The 21,676-nt window shown below is 38.2% G+C and overlaps 1 protein-coding gene across 18 annotated transcripts in view; it reads right to left on the bottom strand.

Annotated features, from left to right (window-relative positions):
• UNC79 (unc-79 homolog, NALCN channel complex subunit) overlaps positions 1-21,676 on the bottom strand; it is a 310,032-nt gene that overhangs the window by 234,784 nt on the left and 53,572 nt on the right. For 8 of the 18 annotated variants that reach the window (XM_008958223.4, XM_008958227.4, XM_034938044.3 and 5 more), the window contains exons 1-2: positions 6,145-21,210; positions 5,254-5,374 (exon numbers count right to left, since the gene is read on the bottom strand). In XM_008958223.4, the coding sequence (XP_008956471.1) occupies positions 5,254-5,374; positions 6,145-6,301 (278 nt within the window). In that variant the 5' untranslated portion in view covers positions 6,302-21,210. Of the gene's footprint in view, positions 1-5,253; positions 5,375-6,144; positions 21,212-21,676 lie in introns of those variants that run through there. The other 10 variants (XM_055097973.2, XM_063596389.1, XM_008958226.5 and 7 more) reach the window with 3 other exon arrangements.

Below are 21,676 nucleotides of genomic sequence, written 5' to 3'. Positions count from 1 at the left end.
AACCTTTTTGGTAAAAGTGATAAAGCAGAAAAGTTGTTAATTTAAAAATAGAAGAAGTTACTGCTTAGAAAAATGTTTAGGTTTTGTAAAATTAGGTTATACTATTTAGCATTAAAGACAATAGCTATACATTAGAATGATAATATCTGCGCACTTGCAAAGTGCTTTTATATAGTACACTTATGTTAGTCCAAGTAGATAACAGTTTATAAATGGTTCATTACATAAAAATAACCTTGTTTTACAGTTGCTCTATGTGCATCAAACATTACTAAGTTCTTAGTTAATGATATTACATTTACAATTTTACAGTGATGTCAAGAATTGGTTAGTGTCAAGCATGCTTGCTCTATCAAGTTTGCATTTATTTTTATTATTTGCTCTTAGTGCAAAATATGTTACAATGTAAGAAAAATGACTACATGCTTTGTATTTTCCATGTGCCTAATTTACCTCGATTTCCTTTGTCTTCTGTTACCCAATGTCCAGGGGAAAACAATTGATAATAATAAAAATAATTTCAGAATACTTATGTAATACTTCTTATCAATAAATAACTTAAGATTTTTTTTGTAATTTAAAGGGATTTAATTTACCTTTTTGTGTGTGATGTATTTGACTTTGTAAGCTTATACTTTACAATGGGATAATATCAATATTCCAGTTACCACCTGACTGTATCTATTATAAATGCCATCAGATTTTTCATCAGACTTTATACTTTTCTCACATGACTCAATTATTCCTAAGAATACCACCTTTATTAATGTTATATTCTTGATAAACCCAGTCACCAAAAATCTGTTTTAATCCTGTAGGATTCTAATCCCACTGAAAATTCCTCTAGAATCACAATGGCTATAAGTCAGAGATATTATTTCCCAAACTTCGGCCCTAAATTAACCTACTATTGGCATCTTTTCAAAATTACAAAATGTGAATCTTATAGAAGTGGTATAAGGAGAACAACATTTTGCCTTAGAAAATAAAAATAGCTGAATACCATAAATTAATGCTATGCTTTAAATTAAGTGCAATGCTCTGATCAAACTTCTTGGTGGGGGAAATAAACACATTATTTTTTCAAATATACCTTAGTATTTTTCCAAAGTATGATGTCAGTTAACAAATACTTTGGAGACTCTACTTTGATATTTTTCCCTTCCTGTATATGTGGGGTTCCCAAATGATAGCAACAACAGCTTCATACATGCAGGGAGGGAAGAATGTCAGCATGAAAACAGTAAAATTTCTCTCTCACTGCCTTTAGATTTGAGAATTCGGTGAGGTTGAGAAAAAAAATGGCTGAAAATGAGTCATCCATGAAACCAGTTTTAAATTACCATTCATGTCTCAATGTAAGGAAATGTTTTCATTTGTGGAAAAACTTAAGAAGGGCTCATGAATAAATGTACAATGCATTGTGATTTTATGATGTTTTGTGAAGTTTATTCAGAAAAAAAAAAAAGTATTTCCCCAACCAAACTGCCTAACTTGGGAGCTGATAAAACCATTTTCCCCACCTGAAATTCTTTCCCAGAGTTCTGTAAAGCCAACCAAAATGAATATTAAGAATGCCTTGCTCAGAAGAGTTTGACTCTGCAGCCAGCTTTTCACCTTTCCCTTTTCCTCCTGAGATTCTCTTTATCAACCATTGACTTTCAGCATCAAGAGAGGAAGACCTCTGTTGGTGTGAGGAAAGATGAGAAGTTGCCCTGAGGTATGTATAGCACAGAAAATTAATATGTCAAACAAACTTCCTTTAAGATTAGGAATGTTGACATTTGAGTTGAATCTATGTACTTAACAAAATTTACTTCATTATGCAATGCTCTAAAGTTACTCCATGACTTAACCAATAACATGGTGGATATATACATATATTCTTCCTAAGCAACTGGAAATTACAATTCAATTAAGATTATTATGCTGCATCTACAATCCATTTTTATAACATATTAGGCATTTTCTAAATAGCAGCAAGCAGCTTTCCCCAAATGTAATTTCGTTAAAAGATTTTACATGCTAGCAGCCTAAACATCACCAGAAGAGAGATCTGGGGGAAGAAATTCCAAAAGAATGTTTGACACAGGAAGAAGACTAGGATCCTTTAAATGTCCTGCCAGGTAAAAAGCAAGATTCTTAAAGACCTTCGCTGTTGAAAATATGGCCACAGGATGTTTCCAATATAAAAAGAACAGACTCCCTCCCATGTAGCAGTGAGGGGATATTAAACTAGATGGTCTTGGTAGTTACTTCTAATGCTAAAAGCAAACAAAAAACTAAACTCTGAAGTTGTGTGTTGCTCACTGCCAAACTTAGGTATCTGCTAAATTAAAATGAGTACAACTCGGCACTCAGATGTAACTTTACCAGACCCCAGGTCACCACTAGATTAAGTAAATAGCATTAACTAGAAGGATTCCAACGCTGGATGAAATTTGGACTAAAGTCAACTCAATTCAATTCAACAAACATTTACTGATCCCCTTCTCTGGGTTAAACACTGCTCCAGACACAAGGGCTAGCAAGCTAAATAACATGCAGGACTCACCTTCCACTACTAGAGTTTAAGGAATGCCCATGAACACAAATTTGAGTCTAATTATGAGCCAAGTGGACATATGTGGACTCTTCAACTGATTTTATAGTCAACTATGGTAACATACAATCTCTCCCCTCCTACGAATTAAATAAATCGAAGTTAAATGTCTAAGCTAATTTCTGCCTTTTGAAATAGGTACAAAACTCTACTAAAATCATGAGAGTTGTATGCATGCACAAATACCGTGAACTATTGCTCCAAAAATGCAACCCTGACTCAAGTGAAGCTGCTGAAATTTCAAGTTGCATATTTTAACCAAATAAAAACCATTTTAACTTCATTGAGAATATCCACATAGAAAGATAAATAGTTACTTTGTGAGAATTCATCTCTAATTCTTTATTCTTGTTATTTTTCCCCAAGAACCTGAGTTCTGAAAGCAAGAAGTGCTTCTGAACATAAAGATCATATTAAATGCTTTCATAATATTAAACAATATATAATAATTTTGCAGTAGAAAATCTTGTTTGTAGTAGAAAATCTTACTGCCAATAATCTTGGACACCAAATACTTTGACCATATTATTTGTCTTTGAATTTATTTATTTATTTATCTTAGAGATAGGGTGTCGCTCTGTCACCCAGGCTGGAGTACAGTGGTGCAATCAAGGCTCACTGCAGCTTCAAACTCCTAGGGTCAAGCAGTCCTCCTCCCTCAGCTTCTGAGGAGCTTGGACTAAAGGTGCATGCCACCACACCTGGCTAATTGTTAAAAGAATTTTTTTAGAGATGGGGTCTTACTATGTTGTCCAGGCTGATCTCAAACTTGTGGCTGGTCTCAAACTTCAAGTTTGAGACTTCTGGTTGCTAACATTATCTCCACTTAAATTCACTTAAATTCTGAAAAGATGACAAATCTTGGTGCTAAGCACTTCCTTTAATCTGCCACCTCAGCCTCCCAAGCAGCTGGGATTATAGATGCCAGCCACCATGTCTGGCTGTCTTGAACTTTCTAATAGCATAAATAAAATGAAGAAGTACAAATACGATTGTTATGGATGTACGTATCAACAGTTCTGTACTTCTAGTTTTAAAAAAAATGGTTGCAATTGTTACTATTACCGTTAGCAGTACATGTTGATGTTGCCTCCGTTTGAAAATGAACTCAGCTCAGTTGCATAGGATCTTCTCCAACAAGCTACTTGAACAAACTACCAGTTTTACCACTAAAATACTACCACCTATGATCATATTCTAATGGTCCACTGCTCAAGAAAATGGAATCTTTACGTCTTGCAAACATGACTTTTCAATATTTTAAATTCCTTAACTCTTGGGCACAATCACTAAGACCTAAGCAGCAAGCTCTGAGGTGCCAACTAGGATATTACAGTTTCCTGGCAAATGGAATTCAGCATGCTTCCTACTGAAAAGTGTCTCTCGCTTTGAGAACTTTCAGAATTTGTCATAAAGGAAACTGTTTCCCATTGAGAACTTGGACCTCAAAGACAAAAGAAGAATTCAAGAGAACAGAATTGGATGCCTTGATTCATAAATTTTTCTGATGATCACTATGAAAATTGGGCTAATTATTCCACTACAATTTGAGAAGAAGGAAAATATCCTGTAAGAGGTCCTAACCTTACCGTGCAAGTATGAAATGTATGAATCTGATAAGCAGGAGCCCTTCAATATAGAACAGGATCACTAAGGACTCTAAAGAAGGAAAGATATTTCAAAAAATAAGAACAGAAAGATAGGAGGACTGCAAAAGATTCGTAGCTGACTTGATCGCATGAAGCTTCCATCCACAAAGCATTCAGCTTTTCCCGTGGCAAAGCCTTCGACTGCTAGAAACTCCAGTGCCACTAGTCTTTGCAAATCTGTGTTCTCCTAATATCTGTCTTACAAAATTTTTGCTTCTGTACAGCTAAAAGAAACAGTACCAAGCCAATTTATGTGTTGCCAAAATCAGATTTGAAGTGAGAAGACTGTGGTAATGGAGAAACCACATCTTGGAATTTAATGGAACGTGAGAGGTTCTTCTGAATTCTTCAATGTTATTTCTGAAAACAACTGAGCCTTTACTTGAACAGTTCAGCTTTCTTTGCTCTGTTTTCTTAATCAAGATACGTGGAGCAAATAGGGCCCTCCTATCTCTACCTTACAGTAAAAGTAGACAAAAGAAAAAGAGCCCTATTTTTTTCCCTTGTCCTTCATAGTATTTCATTATCAAGGCAAAGCATGTTGAACATGTGAAGTGTTACCCAAATTAAAAATAACTATTATCACTGTATATTACACTTAGGGAAATAGAAAATGCTAATGATGAACCTAAAATGCCACATAATTCTGAATTGCTTTTAGACCAAAAGTGTTTCCAATTATTAATTTTAAGCAATTGTAGGCTATCCTTTTAATCCCACTCTATATTAGTGCCAAATATAGAACTGTATCATTTTAAAGATCCCCTGAAAAGATGTTCAATGCGGGAAAGCAGGCAGTAGCCAGGCAACCAATCTTTTTCAGCTGGGCCTGGGATCCAATTTGCTACATACACCCAGAGAACTTGAGTGCAGACTCTTCTGGCAGAGCACTAGAAAACATAGGCCCTTTAAAACTTGCAATTCAATAAAAATTTAGATCCCAATAAATTCAGCAATACTACCTAATAATTCTCTCAAAGTAGAGGATATTGTAAAGCTTACCTTAACAAGGTCTGAGAAAAGTATTTCAAGGTGTTTGCAATATCTGTTCCTGATGGTACAGGATAAATGTTGTGGAGAACCCGGTTATGATATTCCTGCAAGTACCGGATCTTGGAAGCAACTAGATAAAAGCAAAAAAAAAAAAAAAAAAAAAAAAAAAAAAGGAAGAAGAAAAAGAAAGAGAAGAATCATCTTGTAATATGTATTAGGCATACAGTCATTTTTTAAAATGATTACAAACAAGAATTTAATCAGTATTTTAAGAAACATAAGTAAATTTTTAATAGAATTCCATGATAGAAACAATTACAAAAAAACTTTTAATTTCTTTTAATTGTATTCGGCACACAAAATTATTCTTAGTTTTCTGGTTTAATATCCTATTCACAAATTATCTATTGCTTGTTTTTGTCACTAAGAAAAGCAGTACTCCAAATTGTTTTCTAATCACCCCCAAGTTGGCTTATTATTAGCAAAATAATAATAGATATAAGTCTCTGCCAAGGAATTACATTTAATGTTGCTTAACTAAAACTGAAGGAGAAAACTGAAAAGTCTTTCTACAACACTCAAAAAATCCTAAAATATAGGGAGTCCATTGCACAATGGCATCAATTGAAGTCAGATTATTAACTCAACATGTGATCATGAAAGTGTGTTTAGTAAATGCTTTAGCTGTGAGAATATGTTAAGAGTAGATTAACATGATGAGTGTTAAGTAAGAATACAATGATCGTGCACTAATAAAAATGTAAAAAATAAATGTCACATTTTTCTTCCAAAGAATCTCATAAATTAGGAGACTTCCTAATAGCTTTCTGAGCTTGGCTGCCCAGATCTTCTCAAGATTCAGGAGGGACTCAATAGATTTATTTACCCTCCTAGACCTACCTGGAGTCACCAGCATTGTCCACATTCCTGACCTGACCTTTGACCTGGCTGTAGTGAAGGACCCCGTTCTAGTCATTCCTCTTTGCAAATCCCAAGGAGCCATGATGATCAACGTCTCTCTGGTCTCCTCTTCCACAGAGTTCTCAACACTGTCCATTTGTCCTTTCAATCTTTAAGGGAGCCTTTTAGGTGGTATGGCTCACTGTCAGCAGTTAACAGAAGACATATCAAGTCCTGGAGAAGCAAGGCCTGCTGTTCCCAATAACCCAAGGAAATAAGCCCCTGGATGCATTCTAACTCAAAATCCTTTTGATAAGTGTGGGACGTAGAAGCAGAGAATGACAAAATATCAGAACTGGAAGGACCTTAGAGACCTCTTCCCATAACCACTTCCTTTTAAAGATGGGGAAAATCAGGCACATAGGTGGTCAATGGCAGAGCCAGACTAGTACTTAGATTTCCTGATCCCAATCCAGTGATCTTTCCACTATGACACACTCTAGAATATGATTCTGAAATTATGTCCACGTGAACGTGACATCCACATGAATGTGAACGTCCACTGCTTGACATCAAAGCAATTTCCAGCAGTTACCAGGTTAATCACTGATTCTAAATCCTACATACACTATTTATCAGATTTGCCTTTTCTCTCTTCCACTACCTGAACTATTTCCATAATATGGTTAGCATTTTCCCAAAGAAATAAGTCTAGATTGCAGATAATAATACCTTGAGTCTATGTAACACATCAGCTCCAAAGAAAGCAACAAGTTTATAAACATCATCTCAGTTAACTCCATAAATATTTGAGAGTAAATAACTTTTTTTCCTGAGATAATAGGTGATACTTGAAAACAGTTTGATTGCATAATCTACAAAAGTCCATTTCCTTCTCAGTGTTTTTGATCTGCTATTCATTATATTTCAAAAACCATATTACAAGAAAATCCCCACATTAATGCATAGTTCCAAGTTCCAAATATCCGAGATATATGCTAGGCCAGCACATGCTGTCTGCTCACCCACTGTCACAGTAATGAAGCATTACTGTGACTTTTCTCAAGTTTTAATATTCAGCAGGTTTCTGTAGAGTATTTCAGGAATACCATTAATCATTCCATCACCTAAGAAAAGGAGTTGATAATAGTACAGGGTATGGACAATAAGTTCAAATGAGGAAAAAACTCACAAATCCCTCAACTCAATGGCTTGCTCATAATTCAAGAGCTATAAAACCATCACTACACAATGATTACAAGCATTCAAAAATGTTTATGAAATGAAAGGATGTTCTTTTTATAGCTCTTTTCATTAAAATGCAGCAATAGCTCCTTTCCACAGGTACCCAAATATGCACAGCAAAGCAGAGACAAGAGTCACTTTTTTCTTTGAGATCTTGTAATGTTACAAAAGTCATATTGCATTGTCTCTGTGTACTTACCTGCTTGTTTTTCTATACCAGCTTGTAAATTTCTTAAGGGCAGAAACTATACCTTACTCATGGCTCTATCCCAAGCCTAACACACTGTCTGGCACTTAGTAGGGACTCAATATATTCATAGGATTAAATGAACAAATGAATTAATACTTTAGTAACAGCACTTATCACTCAGGTCTTTAGGATATATAGAGAGTATACATATCTGCATATATATGTACACTATACACATATATACCTGCATATAGACATACGATAGATTGTGGACTCTTCATCCTTAGTGCCAGACACCTAGTAGGTACTCAATAAATTGTTGATAAGTGAAGATGGAGAAAAAAAAGGAAGAAAGAAAGTGGGATAGAGAAAGAGGAAGAGAGTGGTGAGTAATCATGAAAGACCATTTTTAGAACAGATTGAAAAAAATGTTCAAGCCAATTTGTGCATTGGTGAATGCAACAAAATCTTAGCAGTAATAGATTTAACATCCACGTTTTCAACAACTTGAGAGCAGCCAAAAAGGTCCATGACAAATAGTAATTTGTACTTGTGCCAAGGATGTGAATAAAACTCATTTACAGTTCAATTTTGTGCACGAGAGGTGGTCATTTGGCTGGTTAATAAGCCCATGTGAGCATCCAGCAGCCTCATCAAAGCAGGGTTCCTCTTTACTCCACACATATACCTGACTGCTGCTGCGGAGGCTCGAATAATTGGGCCCAATAGATATAAATGAATGATCTTCAACCTCAACTGACCCTAAGGCTACATTTCTCTAGTAAGCTCCTTCTTCTACACTCTTCAATTATAGTTATACTATCTTCAAAACTCCCCCCGGGGCCACCCCTTTCCTTATACTTTAAAAAGCCATCTGTTATTGACTGAATTTTGTGGCGCTTAGAATTCATATGTTGAAACCTTAACCTCAAAATGTGACTGTATCCAGAGATAAGGCCTTTAAAAGGGTGATTAAGTTAAAATGAGGCCGTTTCGGTGGTGGACCCTAATCCAATCTGACTGCTGTCCTTTTAAGAGGAGATTAGGACACATAAGAGATACCAGAAATGTGGGAACACAGAGGAAAGGCCGCGTGAGGACAGAGAGAGAAGGCAGCCATCTGCAAGTCAAGGAGAGAGGCCTCAGGAGAAACCAAACCTGCCAACACCTCAATCTCAGACTTCAAGCCTCCAGAACTGTGAGAAAATACATTTCTGTTGTTTTAGCCACCCAGTCTGTGGTACTTTTATGGCAGCTGAAGCAAACTAATACACCATCATAGAGGAAATCTTTTTTTGTTTTGTTTTGTTTTGTTTTGAGACGGAGTCTCGCTCTGTCGCCCAGGCTGGAGTGCAGTGGCACGATCTCGGCTCACTACCAGCTCTGCCTCCCGAGTAGCTGGAACTACAGGTGCCCACCACCACGCCCGACTAATTTTTTGTAATTTTAGTAGAGACGGGGTTTCACCGTGTTAGCCAGTATGGTCTCGATCTCCTGACCTCGTGATCCGCCCGCCTCCGCCTCCCAAAGTGCTGGGATTACAAGCATGAACCACAGCGCCCAGCCCCGAGGAAATCTTATTAGTAAGAGTTAAGGATATGAACTCTGAAATCAAACAGTTCTGACTTAAGGCCTTGGATCTATCTCCACTTAAGCCCAATTTCCTCATCTGTAAAATGGGGATAATTATATCAACTTCACAGGGCTACTGTGATTACTGTGCTATTGTGATTACGGTGCGAGTGGATACTTTGCACAGTGCCTGGTATACACTCCACATATATTAAATAGTAGATGTCAAAAACCTACTAGCAGCTCCTTTCCTTGTCCTGTCAAACACCAATCCCAGCATTCACTGGGGCTCTCCATCCATCAGTGTGTCTCCTATGAAATTAATCTCTCCTCCTTTGCTAAATCATTCCTGCCAGGATTCAAACAAACTGTAGAATCTCTCTTGTCGAAGGGAAAGAAAAAACCTCTCTCCTGCCTTTCCATTCCCCTCCAGCGACGGTCCTCTGCCTTCAGAGCCAAGATGATGAAGAGTCGTGCACACATTCTCCTCTCTCTGTCACTTTCTATTCCTCCTTCCACTCACTCCAGTTTGGCTCCCACATCCACCACTGCACTGAATCCATTTCCCACAATCATCTAGAGCCTCCACATTGCCAATCCATCAGGCATTTTCCGATCACCATTTTCCTAGGCTTTTCAGAGCATTCTGTACAGTCAATCCCTCCCTCCCTCCTTGAAACTCTCTCCCCTTGGCGTCCCAGACCCCACATTCCCCTGCTCTTCCTCCCCTGGAACGTATCCTTCTTCAAGTGCTTTGCCACTTCCCCCTATTAGTTGATATCTAAGTGTTGGAATTCATCAGGGCTCAGTCCTAGACTCTCTGTTCCTCTCTCTCAATATTCTCTCCATAGGCAATCCCATCCATCCACAGGACTGTCAGGACCATCCAGGGGCCAACTGCTCTGAAAGGTCTGTCTCCATCCCAGGTGGGTAGCTGTTGTGAATAACAGGCCTCATAGATTCAATTTCTCCACTTGGGAATCTTATAAATATCTCAAAGAAAACATGTCTGACATTGACTCTTAGGTCTCCCTTCCCCCAAGAAAGAAACCTACTCCACCATCTGTGTAATCCACCAAGTCACTCAAGCAAAGCATTCTAAAGCTCATCCTTGACAGACCCTATTCCCCGCCGTACCTCACTCCTCTAATCCAATCCATTACTAAGTCCTATTAATCACTAAGTCTTATCACTAAATCCTATCAAATACATCTCCCAACTGTCTTCTGTTCTTTATCGTCACTGTCATTACTCAGCAGCAGCATTTCCTGATCAAGTCTAACAGCCTCCTAACTCATTTTTCAGATTTCTTCTTGCCTCTCTCCACTCCTTCTCCTCAGAGCAGCCAAACAGATCTTTTTAAATTATAAACTGCTTCATACAGTCATAAACAGTAACCACTGCTCAAAGTCCTTCAGGGGCTGCCCACTGTCTTCAGGACAAAATCCCAAATCCTCCTTAGTGTGGTCAAAGTCCCTGCCTATCTTCCAACCTAACGTCGTGACACAAGAGCCAGACATTGTTGTGTGTGTGTTTTGTTTTGTTTTGTTTTTTGAGACAGAGTCTTGCTCTGTCACCCAACCTGGGGTGCAGTGGCCCGATCTCCGCTCACTGCAACCTCCACCTCCCAGGCTCACGTGATTCTCCTGCCTGAGCCCTGCCAGTAGCTGGGATTACAGGTGCCGGTCACCACATCTGGCTAATTTTGTATTTTTAGTAGAGCCGGGGTTTCACCATGTTGGCCAGGCTGTTCTCGAACTCCTGGCCTCAAGTGATCCGACCGCATCGGCCTCCCAAAGTGCTGGGATTACAGGCAAGAGCCACCACACCTAGCCCGTTTTTTCCTTAACACCGTTTTTTGTTTTTTTGTGTTTCTTTTCTTTTCTTTCTTTTTTTTTTTTTTTTTTTGCTTGAAAACCTTTCTATGTCCTTGTCCCTCTTCATAGAGTGCTTTCCCTCCACACTTTGTGAGACTAACTCCTATTCATACTTCAAAACTGACTTTAAGTGTCCCTTCCTCATTATGGAAGTCTTTGCAAACTTCCTTGTCCAAAATGATTCCCTGATCTCCACCTTCATTTCTTTCTGTGTAACACTCTGCAGTTTTGTCCAGAGTAGTGAGCACAATTTGTAATGGTGTATTTATTTAGGTGACCGTTGACTGTCTTTTCTAAGTGAACAGTGAGCTTTTTGTTCACCATTGTATACCCTCGGTGCCTATTAAGTACTGAATTTGCTGAGTTCCTAGTAAGGATGAAAGTAGACAAGGCAGGAAGGGAAAGAATGGCTTTTTACAGCAGTTCAACTTTGTCTATAAAAATAGCCCAGAAGGCCAACTGTTAAAACTGTGATGAAAATGAAGAAAAAAAACAAAAGAGGTCTGTGCATACACAAATTTAATCTCTGTTTGATATTTTACGGCCCCTTCTATCCTCACCGTTTCTTGGGAGCTTTGCTACTTTTTGAGAGCAAAAGCCATAAAAGCAAAATTCAGTCATAGACTAAAAAATACTTAACAAAATTGGGATTGTATAAAACGTAAGTTTTAAATCTTTCCTCTTTAAGTCTTAAGCATTTTCCTATGTCACTAAAAATTTTTAACAGAGATCCATCCCTATTTTTGAAAAATTTAATTAGCAATCCTCATTATCATAAAAGGAAAAAATTCAGGTAAGCAACATGAAGAAGATAAAAATCACCTAAAGGGCCCACTACTCAGAAACAACTGTAGTTAACATTTTGGCATGTTATCCTTCTAGAAAATTTTCTCTGCATAAATATACATTTACCAGAATAGGATTAAACTGTGTATAGTTTTAGAATCTGTTTTCCTCACTTTCTATGCACTTCTATATCATCATTTTAATGGTTTTATAATTTCCTTTATGTAAGAGAATCGTAATTTACTTTACCAATAATCTATTTGTGAGATTTTGGGGTGTTTTCCAGTATTCTATTCAATGCTGCAAAGAATATTCTTTTCTTTTCTCTTACTAATTTTATTTTTTGTAGAGACAGAGTCTCACTATACTGCTCAGGCTGGTCTCGAACACCTGGACTGAAGGGATCTTCCTGCCTCGGCCTCCCAAGTGCTAGGATTACAGGAGTGAGGTGCCACGTGTGACCAGATGTGCACACATCTTTAATTATTTCCTTAGAATAAATTTTTAGTTATGGGATTGCTGAGTCATACAGAAAACACTCATTTTTAAAGCTCTCGGTAAGAATTAAGAAATCGTCCTTCAGAAAGACAGTACCTGTTTACATACCAGCAGAGTATATACATCATTAAGTGTGAATAACATCTCTTGAGCATCCACTATGCACCAGGTGCTCTATATACTTTTTCTTTTTTTTGAGAAGTCTTGCTCTGTTGCCCAGGCTGAAGTGCAGTGGCACGATCTTGGCTCACTGCAACCTCCACCTCCCAGGTTCAAGCGATTCTCCTGCCTCAGCCTCCTGAGTAGCTGGGATCGCAGGTGCACGCCACCACACCCGACTAATTTTTTTGTATTTTTAGTAGAGACAGGGTTTCACCATGTTGGTCAGGCTGGCCTCGAACTCCTGACCTCATGATCTGCCCGCCTTAGCCTCCCAAAGTGCTGGGATTACAGGCGTAAGCCACTGCACTCGGCCTTTTTTTTTTTTTTTTTTTTTGAGACGGAGTCTTGGTCTGTCTCCCAGGCTGGAGTACAGTGGCGAGATGGGGTTTCACCGTGTTAGCCAGGATGGTCTCAATCTCCTAACCTTGTGATCCGCCCGCCTTGGCCTCCCAAAGTGCTGGGATTATAGGCATGAGCCACCGCGCCCGGCCCTATATGTTTATTTTTAACCCTCACAATAACTTTGCAAGGTGGTCACTACTATTACCATTAAAAGTTGAATAAACCAAAGTTCAAAAACAGTAAGTGACTTGCCCAAAGGCACAAAGCTAATAAGTATAAAACTGATAGTTTAACAGGCTGCAAGCCATGCTTTTCCGCCAGACTACATTGTTCTTTAATTATTTTTACTGGTTTAATAATATTCACTGATACAGATTTAGCATGAAATATGGACACTTCCCCTATTCTATTGTTCAGCATTTAGGTTGTTTCCAATATTTCACTAAGTAAAACTGCAGTGAGCAGACAAAATATTAGACTATTTAGAATATTAGACTAGTTATTTATTTCTTAGAAAATACAAAACAAAACGTTTACTTCACTAGTCCTGCCCTTTACTTTCTTGAAAAATCAGACCCCTTTCACCCTTCAAGGCTCATCTTAAGAGTTACATTGGCCGGATGCAGTGGCTCATGCCTGTAATCCCAGCACTTTGGGAGGCCAAGGTCAGGAGTTTGAGACCAGCCTGGCCAACATGGTGAAACCCTGTCTCTACTAAAAATACAAAAATTATCCAGGTTTGGTGGCACCCACCTGTAATCTCAGCTCCTCCGGAGGCTGAGGCAGGAGAATTGCTTGAACCCAGGAGGCAGAGGTTGCAGTGAGCTGAGATCACGCCACAGCACTGCAGCCTTGAGTGAAGCCTTCTAATTGACTCTGGACATTATCAATAGCTCCCTTTTCTGACTACCGAGAGCATGTTATATCTGCTTCCAAAATTTTTGCACTTCATTATATAAATATTTCACTGATTATAAACTGTTCTAGGTGGTTCTAAATTAGTTTCATGTGTGCAAATCTAGTTTCCCTAACAACACTTTAAGATCCTTGGAGACAAAACCATCTTATATTACATTTGTACTCCCTTAGGACTTATCACAATGCTAGGTACATAGCAGATGGTCAACAGTAGCACAGTGGTTGAAATGAATTGAAAGTTTAAATGTCAATTATCTTTAGTCCTATTAATATTCCCTAAATAACTGCTTTAAATTTCTAATATCATTTACACTAATAAGTAATTTCGAGATGAAATTTGCTTGTATAACATGCAAATAATGCAGTAGTCTTTTTCTTGATTTATTCCCTTCCATCTCTCATTCCTATGGAACCCCCCAAAATTTTATAGGTTCTTCATTATCATTTGCAGTACTCATTTTTTTCCTGCAAATTGGCTACTCCAACTTTAGTTTTAATTACTTAGACCCCAAACATGTTGAGTCATGATGTTATCACAACGCCCTGCAGAGATCCCTGGGAGGGAATGTGAGTTCCCACCTACAGCTATGTGTGACTTCAAGCAAATCATTTAATATGTATAAGCCTCAGGAGTTCTTATTTGTTTGTTCTGTTCTGTTTTTGCTAAATGAGAAATTAAAGTAACATTTTCCCCATTCTTTGCCAGTGCTAGTTATTAATATTGTCGATTTGATAGTATATGTCCTAATGCCATCTTAATTTTTTATTGGTTTCTTCTTGCGTGACATAAAGCCTAAGATTTTGTAGATGATTTTCTGTCATTGCCCCCTTTTAAGGCATTCATCTTCTTTTCATTCTAAGCTGTCATTAAGAAATGTTAGACATACATAAAGAGGATTTGGACATATTTCACAAATGTGTGTTGTTATATTCACCACAATGGTTTAAGTAAAAATTATGCCTGAAACCTTTTTATTTTTTTCTCTTGATTGATGGATCAATAAGGAATCAGACATCCTCCTCAATTACCTGCCACTGCATATCTGTCTTTACTCACTATTTTTGCGTCCTTCATGTAGACTAGTGATCTACTTATTGGCCCTATTGGTTCTATCTAGAAATCAACTCCAGGGTCTACCCTCTTCTCCAGCCACATTGACATCACCTTAATTCAAGCTTGTGTAATCTTTTCCCTAGATTAATTGCTGTGATGTCCAGACTGATTCCCTTTCGATCCTTTTTCCACATGACACCCAGTGTGATGTTTCTCAAATTCAAATCTTCCTCATTTTCTGCTGATTGAAATCCAAACAATTAACTTAGCATATCGAGCCCAGCATGAAGAGTTCCCTGCTCACCTGTCGGGTTTCACCTTCGGCCTCTTTTCCTTGTGTCCCACACTTCAGTCATACTGACTTGCAAAAACTCTAACTCATGATCCTGTTACTCCTCCATGTTTCTAGACACATTCTCTACTACAGGAATGCAATCCACACTTCTTTGCCTGGCTAACTCCTAAGAGTTCTTTAAAGCTTAGCTGTACCCATTTCCCCAGTAGGTAACTAACCTTCCCACAAACTGCATTACATGCATCTCCTCAGCACTTTCATAGCACACAGGACTTCCTTCTATCATGGATGGCATTTATCAACGCATGCTACAATTATTAACTCAATGGCTGTCTCCTCCACTAGGCTACTAGAACCTTCAGATCAGAAACGGTCTCTTTAATTTTAGCACATCCAGCATTTAATAAGTGTCTGGTCCTAAATGTTTGTTGAATGACTGAATGAAGAAATGAAGAAATGAATGAATAAATTGCCACATGACTCTTGGTACAATGGAGCAGTTTAGAATTTATTTTCCTTTCATGGGCTAGTTTTGAATCTTGGCTATAACACTAAAGTTTCCACTACCTCCTCTTCCTACTACTCATAGGAAGAACAATTTGTATCACAAGAACTACTTGTATCACTTTCCTCCAGAATCCCCCAATTCCACCACCATCCATTTTGGGGTATGGAGCTGGTCTGGCTGAAAGCTTAAGAATGGAATAAGGATGGGATCATATCTTCAAGGATGGAGTGAGATCAAAGAATACCCATTCCAGAGTCAGAAGGCCAAACAGACAGCCCCACTCTAAGGAACTAACTGTGTGAGAAGCCAGGCATGGCCTCATGGTTGTAGGATGATATGTGCCCCACTTTCACCCTGACCAGCTCAGAGAACACTCAGAGCAGAGGCATATAAATATTTTTCATTCTCTGAGTCAGTCTTGACTGAGATTAGAGCTATGTACCTCTGGGTGCAGGAAAGTGAAACACCCTTCATAGAGGAACATCCCTAAGAAGGACCTTTCGGGAAAAATAATCTTAGGAGGAGCAGTAGAAAAAATACAGAGCTTAGCACAGCTAACATTGGCCCTATTCTATTCAGAATGAGTCAGATTCCCTTCCTCTGTTGGATTAGAGCCACAGAGAAGAGGCCCTGAGGGTAGGTGTCCAGGCTACCCCACTGGCAGACACTCATGATCTACCTTCAATAGTCACCATCTGTCCCCTTCCACTCTTTCTCTTTTTTTTCTTGCTTAAGTATTTAAAGCATATCCTATTCATCACATTATTTTACTTATCAATATTTTCATATAATTTCTCACTAATAAAGACATTAAGAATATAATCACATACTATTATCATACTCAACATAACAAATAAGTCCTTTAATATCAGAAGCCAAACAAGATTTGAGGGGTATTTTCCAAATTCCATATGCTCCCTTCCCTCATTCCCAGATTAGCAACTATCACCTGCACTCACCAGGCTCCTAAGGAAAACCACACAAACACTGAGAATATGGGCCCTGGGGTTTCTTAGTTTCCATTTCTAGCCACATGTTCCAGCTTTTCCAAGTATTTCATCATTCACCTCATCATACATCTGTAATTCTCTGCAGCTCCTACAAGAGTCACCTGAACCCTCCTCCTTGCCTCATCTCAACAATGAGAGCTTTACACACACACACACACACACACACACACAATCCATTGTACTGATGGGAAAAACAAAACAAAACAGAGGCACCAAGAGTCCAAATCCAGGGTTTATTTGAATTCTGGCTCTTCCATTTACTATGAGAACGTGGATAAAGTCATGAGCTTCTCTGAGTCTCAATTTCCTAATTTATAAAGTGGGGGTAATCATATCTATCTCACAGAGTTGCTATAAGTACTTTAAAATATTGCATATATAAACTACCTAGCACAATGACTAGCACATAGTAGATAATAAATTACTACTGTAATTAGCTATTACAGGTGAGTTTCTCTTCTTCTCCTTTCCCAGTTCAAACCTCTGTCCCTTAAAATAGTGTAACCTGTGGAGTAAAGAAGATATAAGACATACTAGTAATCTTGTGTCATCAATAAAATCAAGAATAGCCCCCTACACACACACACAGACACACGCACGCATGCAGATGCACGCACACACACACTCTATTGCTGCATGTGGTACTAAAATTTAGTTCTATATTCAGAGACTTATCTTGTAAAGAATAAAAGACAAATGCAGCAAATAAAAAAGATATATTCAGAAATGGAGATGTGGAGAGAACAAGGCAACAATGCACTGTTTGACAACTGTAGCAGACAAGCAGAGTTCTTTGCAAATCCTTAATCAAAGAACGATCTTCTCTTTTGAGGAAGGTCATCTTCTTTAACTGAAAGCAAAACCTCATAAAAGACATAAATGAAGGGTTGTGGAAGAGGATACACAGGTAGAGAGGCTGAACAGTCCAAAGGATGTCAAATGTCACAAATGGCATTGTTAAGCTCTTCCAAATATTTGCATACTTACATACATAGTCTTCAGCCAGTTTTGGTTCCAGGTAGCAAATTTTACCTGGCACTTTCAGCAGACAGGGGAAGTCAGCAAAGAACATTCCTGTTCTTTGGCAAGTGACTCCAACGCTATCATCATCATTAGCATCATCAACATCATCATCATCATCCATTACATTTGTATGGCCATTTACATTTTTCAAAGTATTCCACATACATTATTCAATTAAATTTCTTAGCATTTAACATGTGAAAAGCAAAATGTCCAGTCTAGAGAATTTTAGACATTAGCAACAAGTTAGGCAGCAAAAGTGAAAGGAAAGATATCAGTGTTCTTATTCATTCATCAGATATTGATTAATGAGGTACTTTGATATATCAACATAAGACAAAATCCTCACCTCTAGAAGGTCACAATAACCACAATAATAATTCTAAATTCTGAATGTTTACTATATGCTGGTAAACAGAAAAATAATAGTTGTATTGCTATTATTTCCACATTACCAACAAAAAAACTGAGGCTCAGAGAGGTTAAGTAACTTGCCCAAGATCACATAGGAGGTAAATGATAGAGCCATTTTCTGATATGTCAAAAGAAACACTTGAACTAGCTGTGACCCCCACTGCACACTTTAGCACACTAATTATGTATACACATACACACATCTATACATACATACATAAAATCATCTAGTTAGCTTTCATACATGAATTAGTAAGACCTAACACCTGTCAATGGAAAAAAGTCTAGGCCAGATGTGATGGCTCATGCCTGTAATCCCAGCACTTTGGGAGGCTGAGACAAGTGGATTGCTTGAGCTCAGGAGTTCAAGACTAGCCTGGGCAACACAGTGAGACCCCATCTCAACAAAATAAAATTTTTTTAATAACCAAGTGTCATGGTGATAACTATAGTCCCAGCTACTTGGGAGACTGAGGTGGGAGGGTGGTTTGAGCCCAGAAGATTGATGCTGTGAGCCATGATGGCACCATTGCACTCCAGCTTGGGTGACACAGCGAGACCCTGACTCAAAAAAAAAAAAAAAAAGATTTAAAAAGTCTAAACATGGAAATGCTTCACGTGTCCCAGAGATGGGACACTTGCAATGAAGAAAAGGGAAAAACAATTTATTCCCCTCAAACAATCTATTCCTCCTCAAAAAAGGAGGTTTCTGTTCCAGTTTCTATTGCACTATTGGTCAAGAGAGCTTGTACTAGAAACTTTGAAAGTCAGATTCATTTCATGATGTGATGAAGAAATTAATACAGGCAGTGAATTTTCTTCAAGTTGAATGTTGGATATGTAATAATTTGAAACAGAATATGAAAATCTATTCTATTTTGATGCAACTGGGTTAGGTTATAAAGACTTATTTTTCAAAGTTTACTAAGCAGCTTCCTCAGATCAAGATTTTAAAATCAGAGAATCTGAGGCCAAATTTTAAGTACTTCCTACCCCACTGAAAGAGTGACTTATGAGCTTGCACTTTCTAATTGATGAGATAAGATATCTGAATACTGTGCTTATTGTACTTGAAACTGCAAGTGGGGGAGAGAAACAAGAGCATTAGTGATCTTTTCAAGAAAGTATAAATTCAGATATATGGATTTAGCAAATGAAAACTAGAAAATTATTTAATCTCTCATTACTGAATTTCACTGAGCTCTCTACTTAAAAAATCATAGGTTTTTGAAGAACTGAGGAATTATTTGGTGAAAATCAAATAATTTCAGGGATATACGAAGGCTGATAACTATGAATCATTCTTTAAGTTTCTACAGCTAAGTGCAATACTCAAGACATATCTGAATTATCAACCACCTATCCAATCAATGTGGCTCAATTTCAAAACAAAATGATTGCACTGAAAATAAATTCTACTCCCTAAGAAGACACAGATAGCCCAGAATTGCCTAAACAAGAAGATGCATCATAGCCAGCACCGTCCTTAAATGTCTGGCTATGTGGAAAACCTCTGGGAATTATTTGGGATCCACTTTCCTGTGGAAGCACAATTCTCTTCCATGACAGTGCTAAAATTCAAGTTGCCATTCGTGATCAACCTGGAGTCAAAATTCAGATGTACTTTGATTCAGAACATACTACAGAATTCAGAAGAATAATTCAGTCCATCACACAGCAAAATTTTCTTTAACTTGAACAAAATTGAACAACAATTAAATATAAAATTACAACTCTCTAAAGACTGCTTTTAAGACTCTTAAAACTATAACTATAATAGCATTGTTATAGTGTTTCCCATGTGCCAGGCACTGTTCTAAGCACTTTATCCTTTCAACTCTCTAAGCCTCACAACAATTCTATGAGGTAGGTGCTATTGCATTTCCCTGCTCTTATTTTTTTACAGATGAGAAAACTGAGAAAATTGTTATCAATTTAAAAAATTCAGCCGGGTGCAGTGGCTCATTCCTGCAATCCCAGCACTTTGGGAAGCCGAGGCGGGTGGGTCATCTGAGGTCAGGGGTCGAGACCAGTCTGTCCAACATGGCGAAACCCTGTCTCTACTAAAAATACAAAAATTAGCTGGGCATGGTGGTGAGCACCTGCAATCCCAGTTACTCTAGAGGTTGAGGAAGGAGAATCGCTTGAACCTGGGAGGCGGAGGTTGCTGTGAGCCGAGATCGCGCCATTGCACTCCAGCCCTCCAGCCTGGGTGACAAGAGCAAAACTCCGTCTCAAAAAAAAAAAAAAAAAAAAAATCATGCAGTCCAGTTGTAATCTGTTCTTTCACACATTCAGTAAATGTTCATTGTAGTTAACTATGTGCCAGTTGCTGGGGATGTAACAGTGCACAAGACAGCCACAGTCCCTGATGTCATGCAGCATATGAGAAAGTGTGAAAAATGAACGAAAAGACAGTAAATACTTTTTAAAGGTCTATAAAAATATTACAAGAGACTCAAATACAGACTAAAGAAGCGGTTGGGCAATGCCTTCTTGACACAGGATAGTCCTGGAAGACTTTTCAGAAGAGATAATATTTAAGTAAGACATGAAGGATGAGAAGATGCTAGGCATGGAAAAGTAAGAGAAAGGTTCTGGGTCAGGACTGCAAAGTGAAGACAATCATCTAAAACATACACAACTAAAATGTCACCAAATTACAGTAAAAGGATTTTTCAAAGACAAGAAGAAAAGGAGACAAGGCAAGAAAACACAAAGCAAGATCATTTTTGGAAGCTTGAAAGCTAATAGACAAGTAGCAGTTGACTTGGCAGACCAGAGAAAGTCAAATCCCAGTCCAGTAGCAGTGCTAAGAACCAACTGATTCCAAAGCCAAGAACCAACTAGTGTGCATTTCAGGCTTCTCAAAAGGCACGGAAATGGCAGCAACAGATAGCTTTGGAATAGGAGGTAAGGGGCAGAAGAGGGTGCTAAAAAAAATGTGGGGGATTGGCTGAAAACTGTTTAAGAGCAATTAGAACCCTAAATTTTCTCCCCCACTTCACATGCCCTGAGAGAGCACCTCTCCTCAACTCAGAATATCTGAAGTTCATTGCCAGAAGAGAGACACATCAGAGGGTCTCCGGAATGGCAGAGACCAAACAGAATGGAAAGCCAGTATAATCTACCTAACCAAGGGGATTTGCTGGCTATATGAAGTGTAAATGCTAATGCAGAGCAGAACCAAACCCTGCCCTCCAACCCCTGGCAGCTAGACCCTTACCCTTCAGGCTGGAGACTGGAAGCCTCTTTTTTTTTCTCCTTCCTTCTGTGAATCTGACTAAGTCAAAGAGGAAAGGTCTGAAGACAGTGACACCAGGGGTGCCCCCAGTAAATGGCCCTCTAACATGCTCAGGTCAGCTTCTTAGTTCCAGCCCTTAATTATGAGTAGACAGGGAAGGAAGGCCAACCATCTAAAGAAAGCCTCTAACTGTAAGACCAGAAGGAGAGAAAATCAACTTGGAGAGAAAGAGTCTGTAGGGAAGAGGAAAACTTTATCTTAAAAAAAAACCTGTTATTAATATCAGAAAGATAAGATACTCTACCTATGAATGAATGCTGTTGTGCTGTTAGAAAAACAACATACAGTGAAGAAAAAAGTTTTTGTAGATCAAAAACATAATCCCAGGAATAAT

This window comes from Pan paniscus, chromosome 15 (assembly GCF_029289425.2).
Source record: "Pan paniscus chromosome 15, NHGRI_mPanPan1-v2.0_pri, whole genome shotgun sequence".
NCBI classification, from domain to species: Eukaryota; Metazoa; Chordata; class Mammalia; order Primates; family Hominidae; genus Pan; species Pan paniscus.
This window is presented reverse-complemented; position numbering and strand designations above follow the sequence as displayed.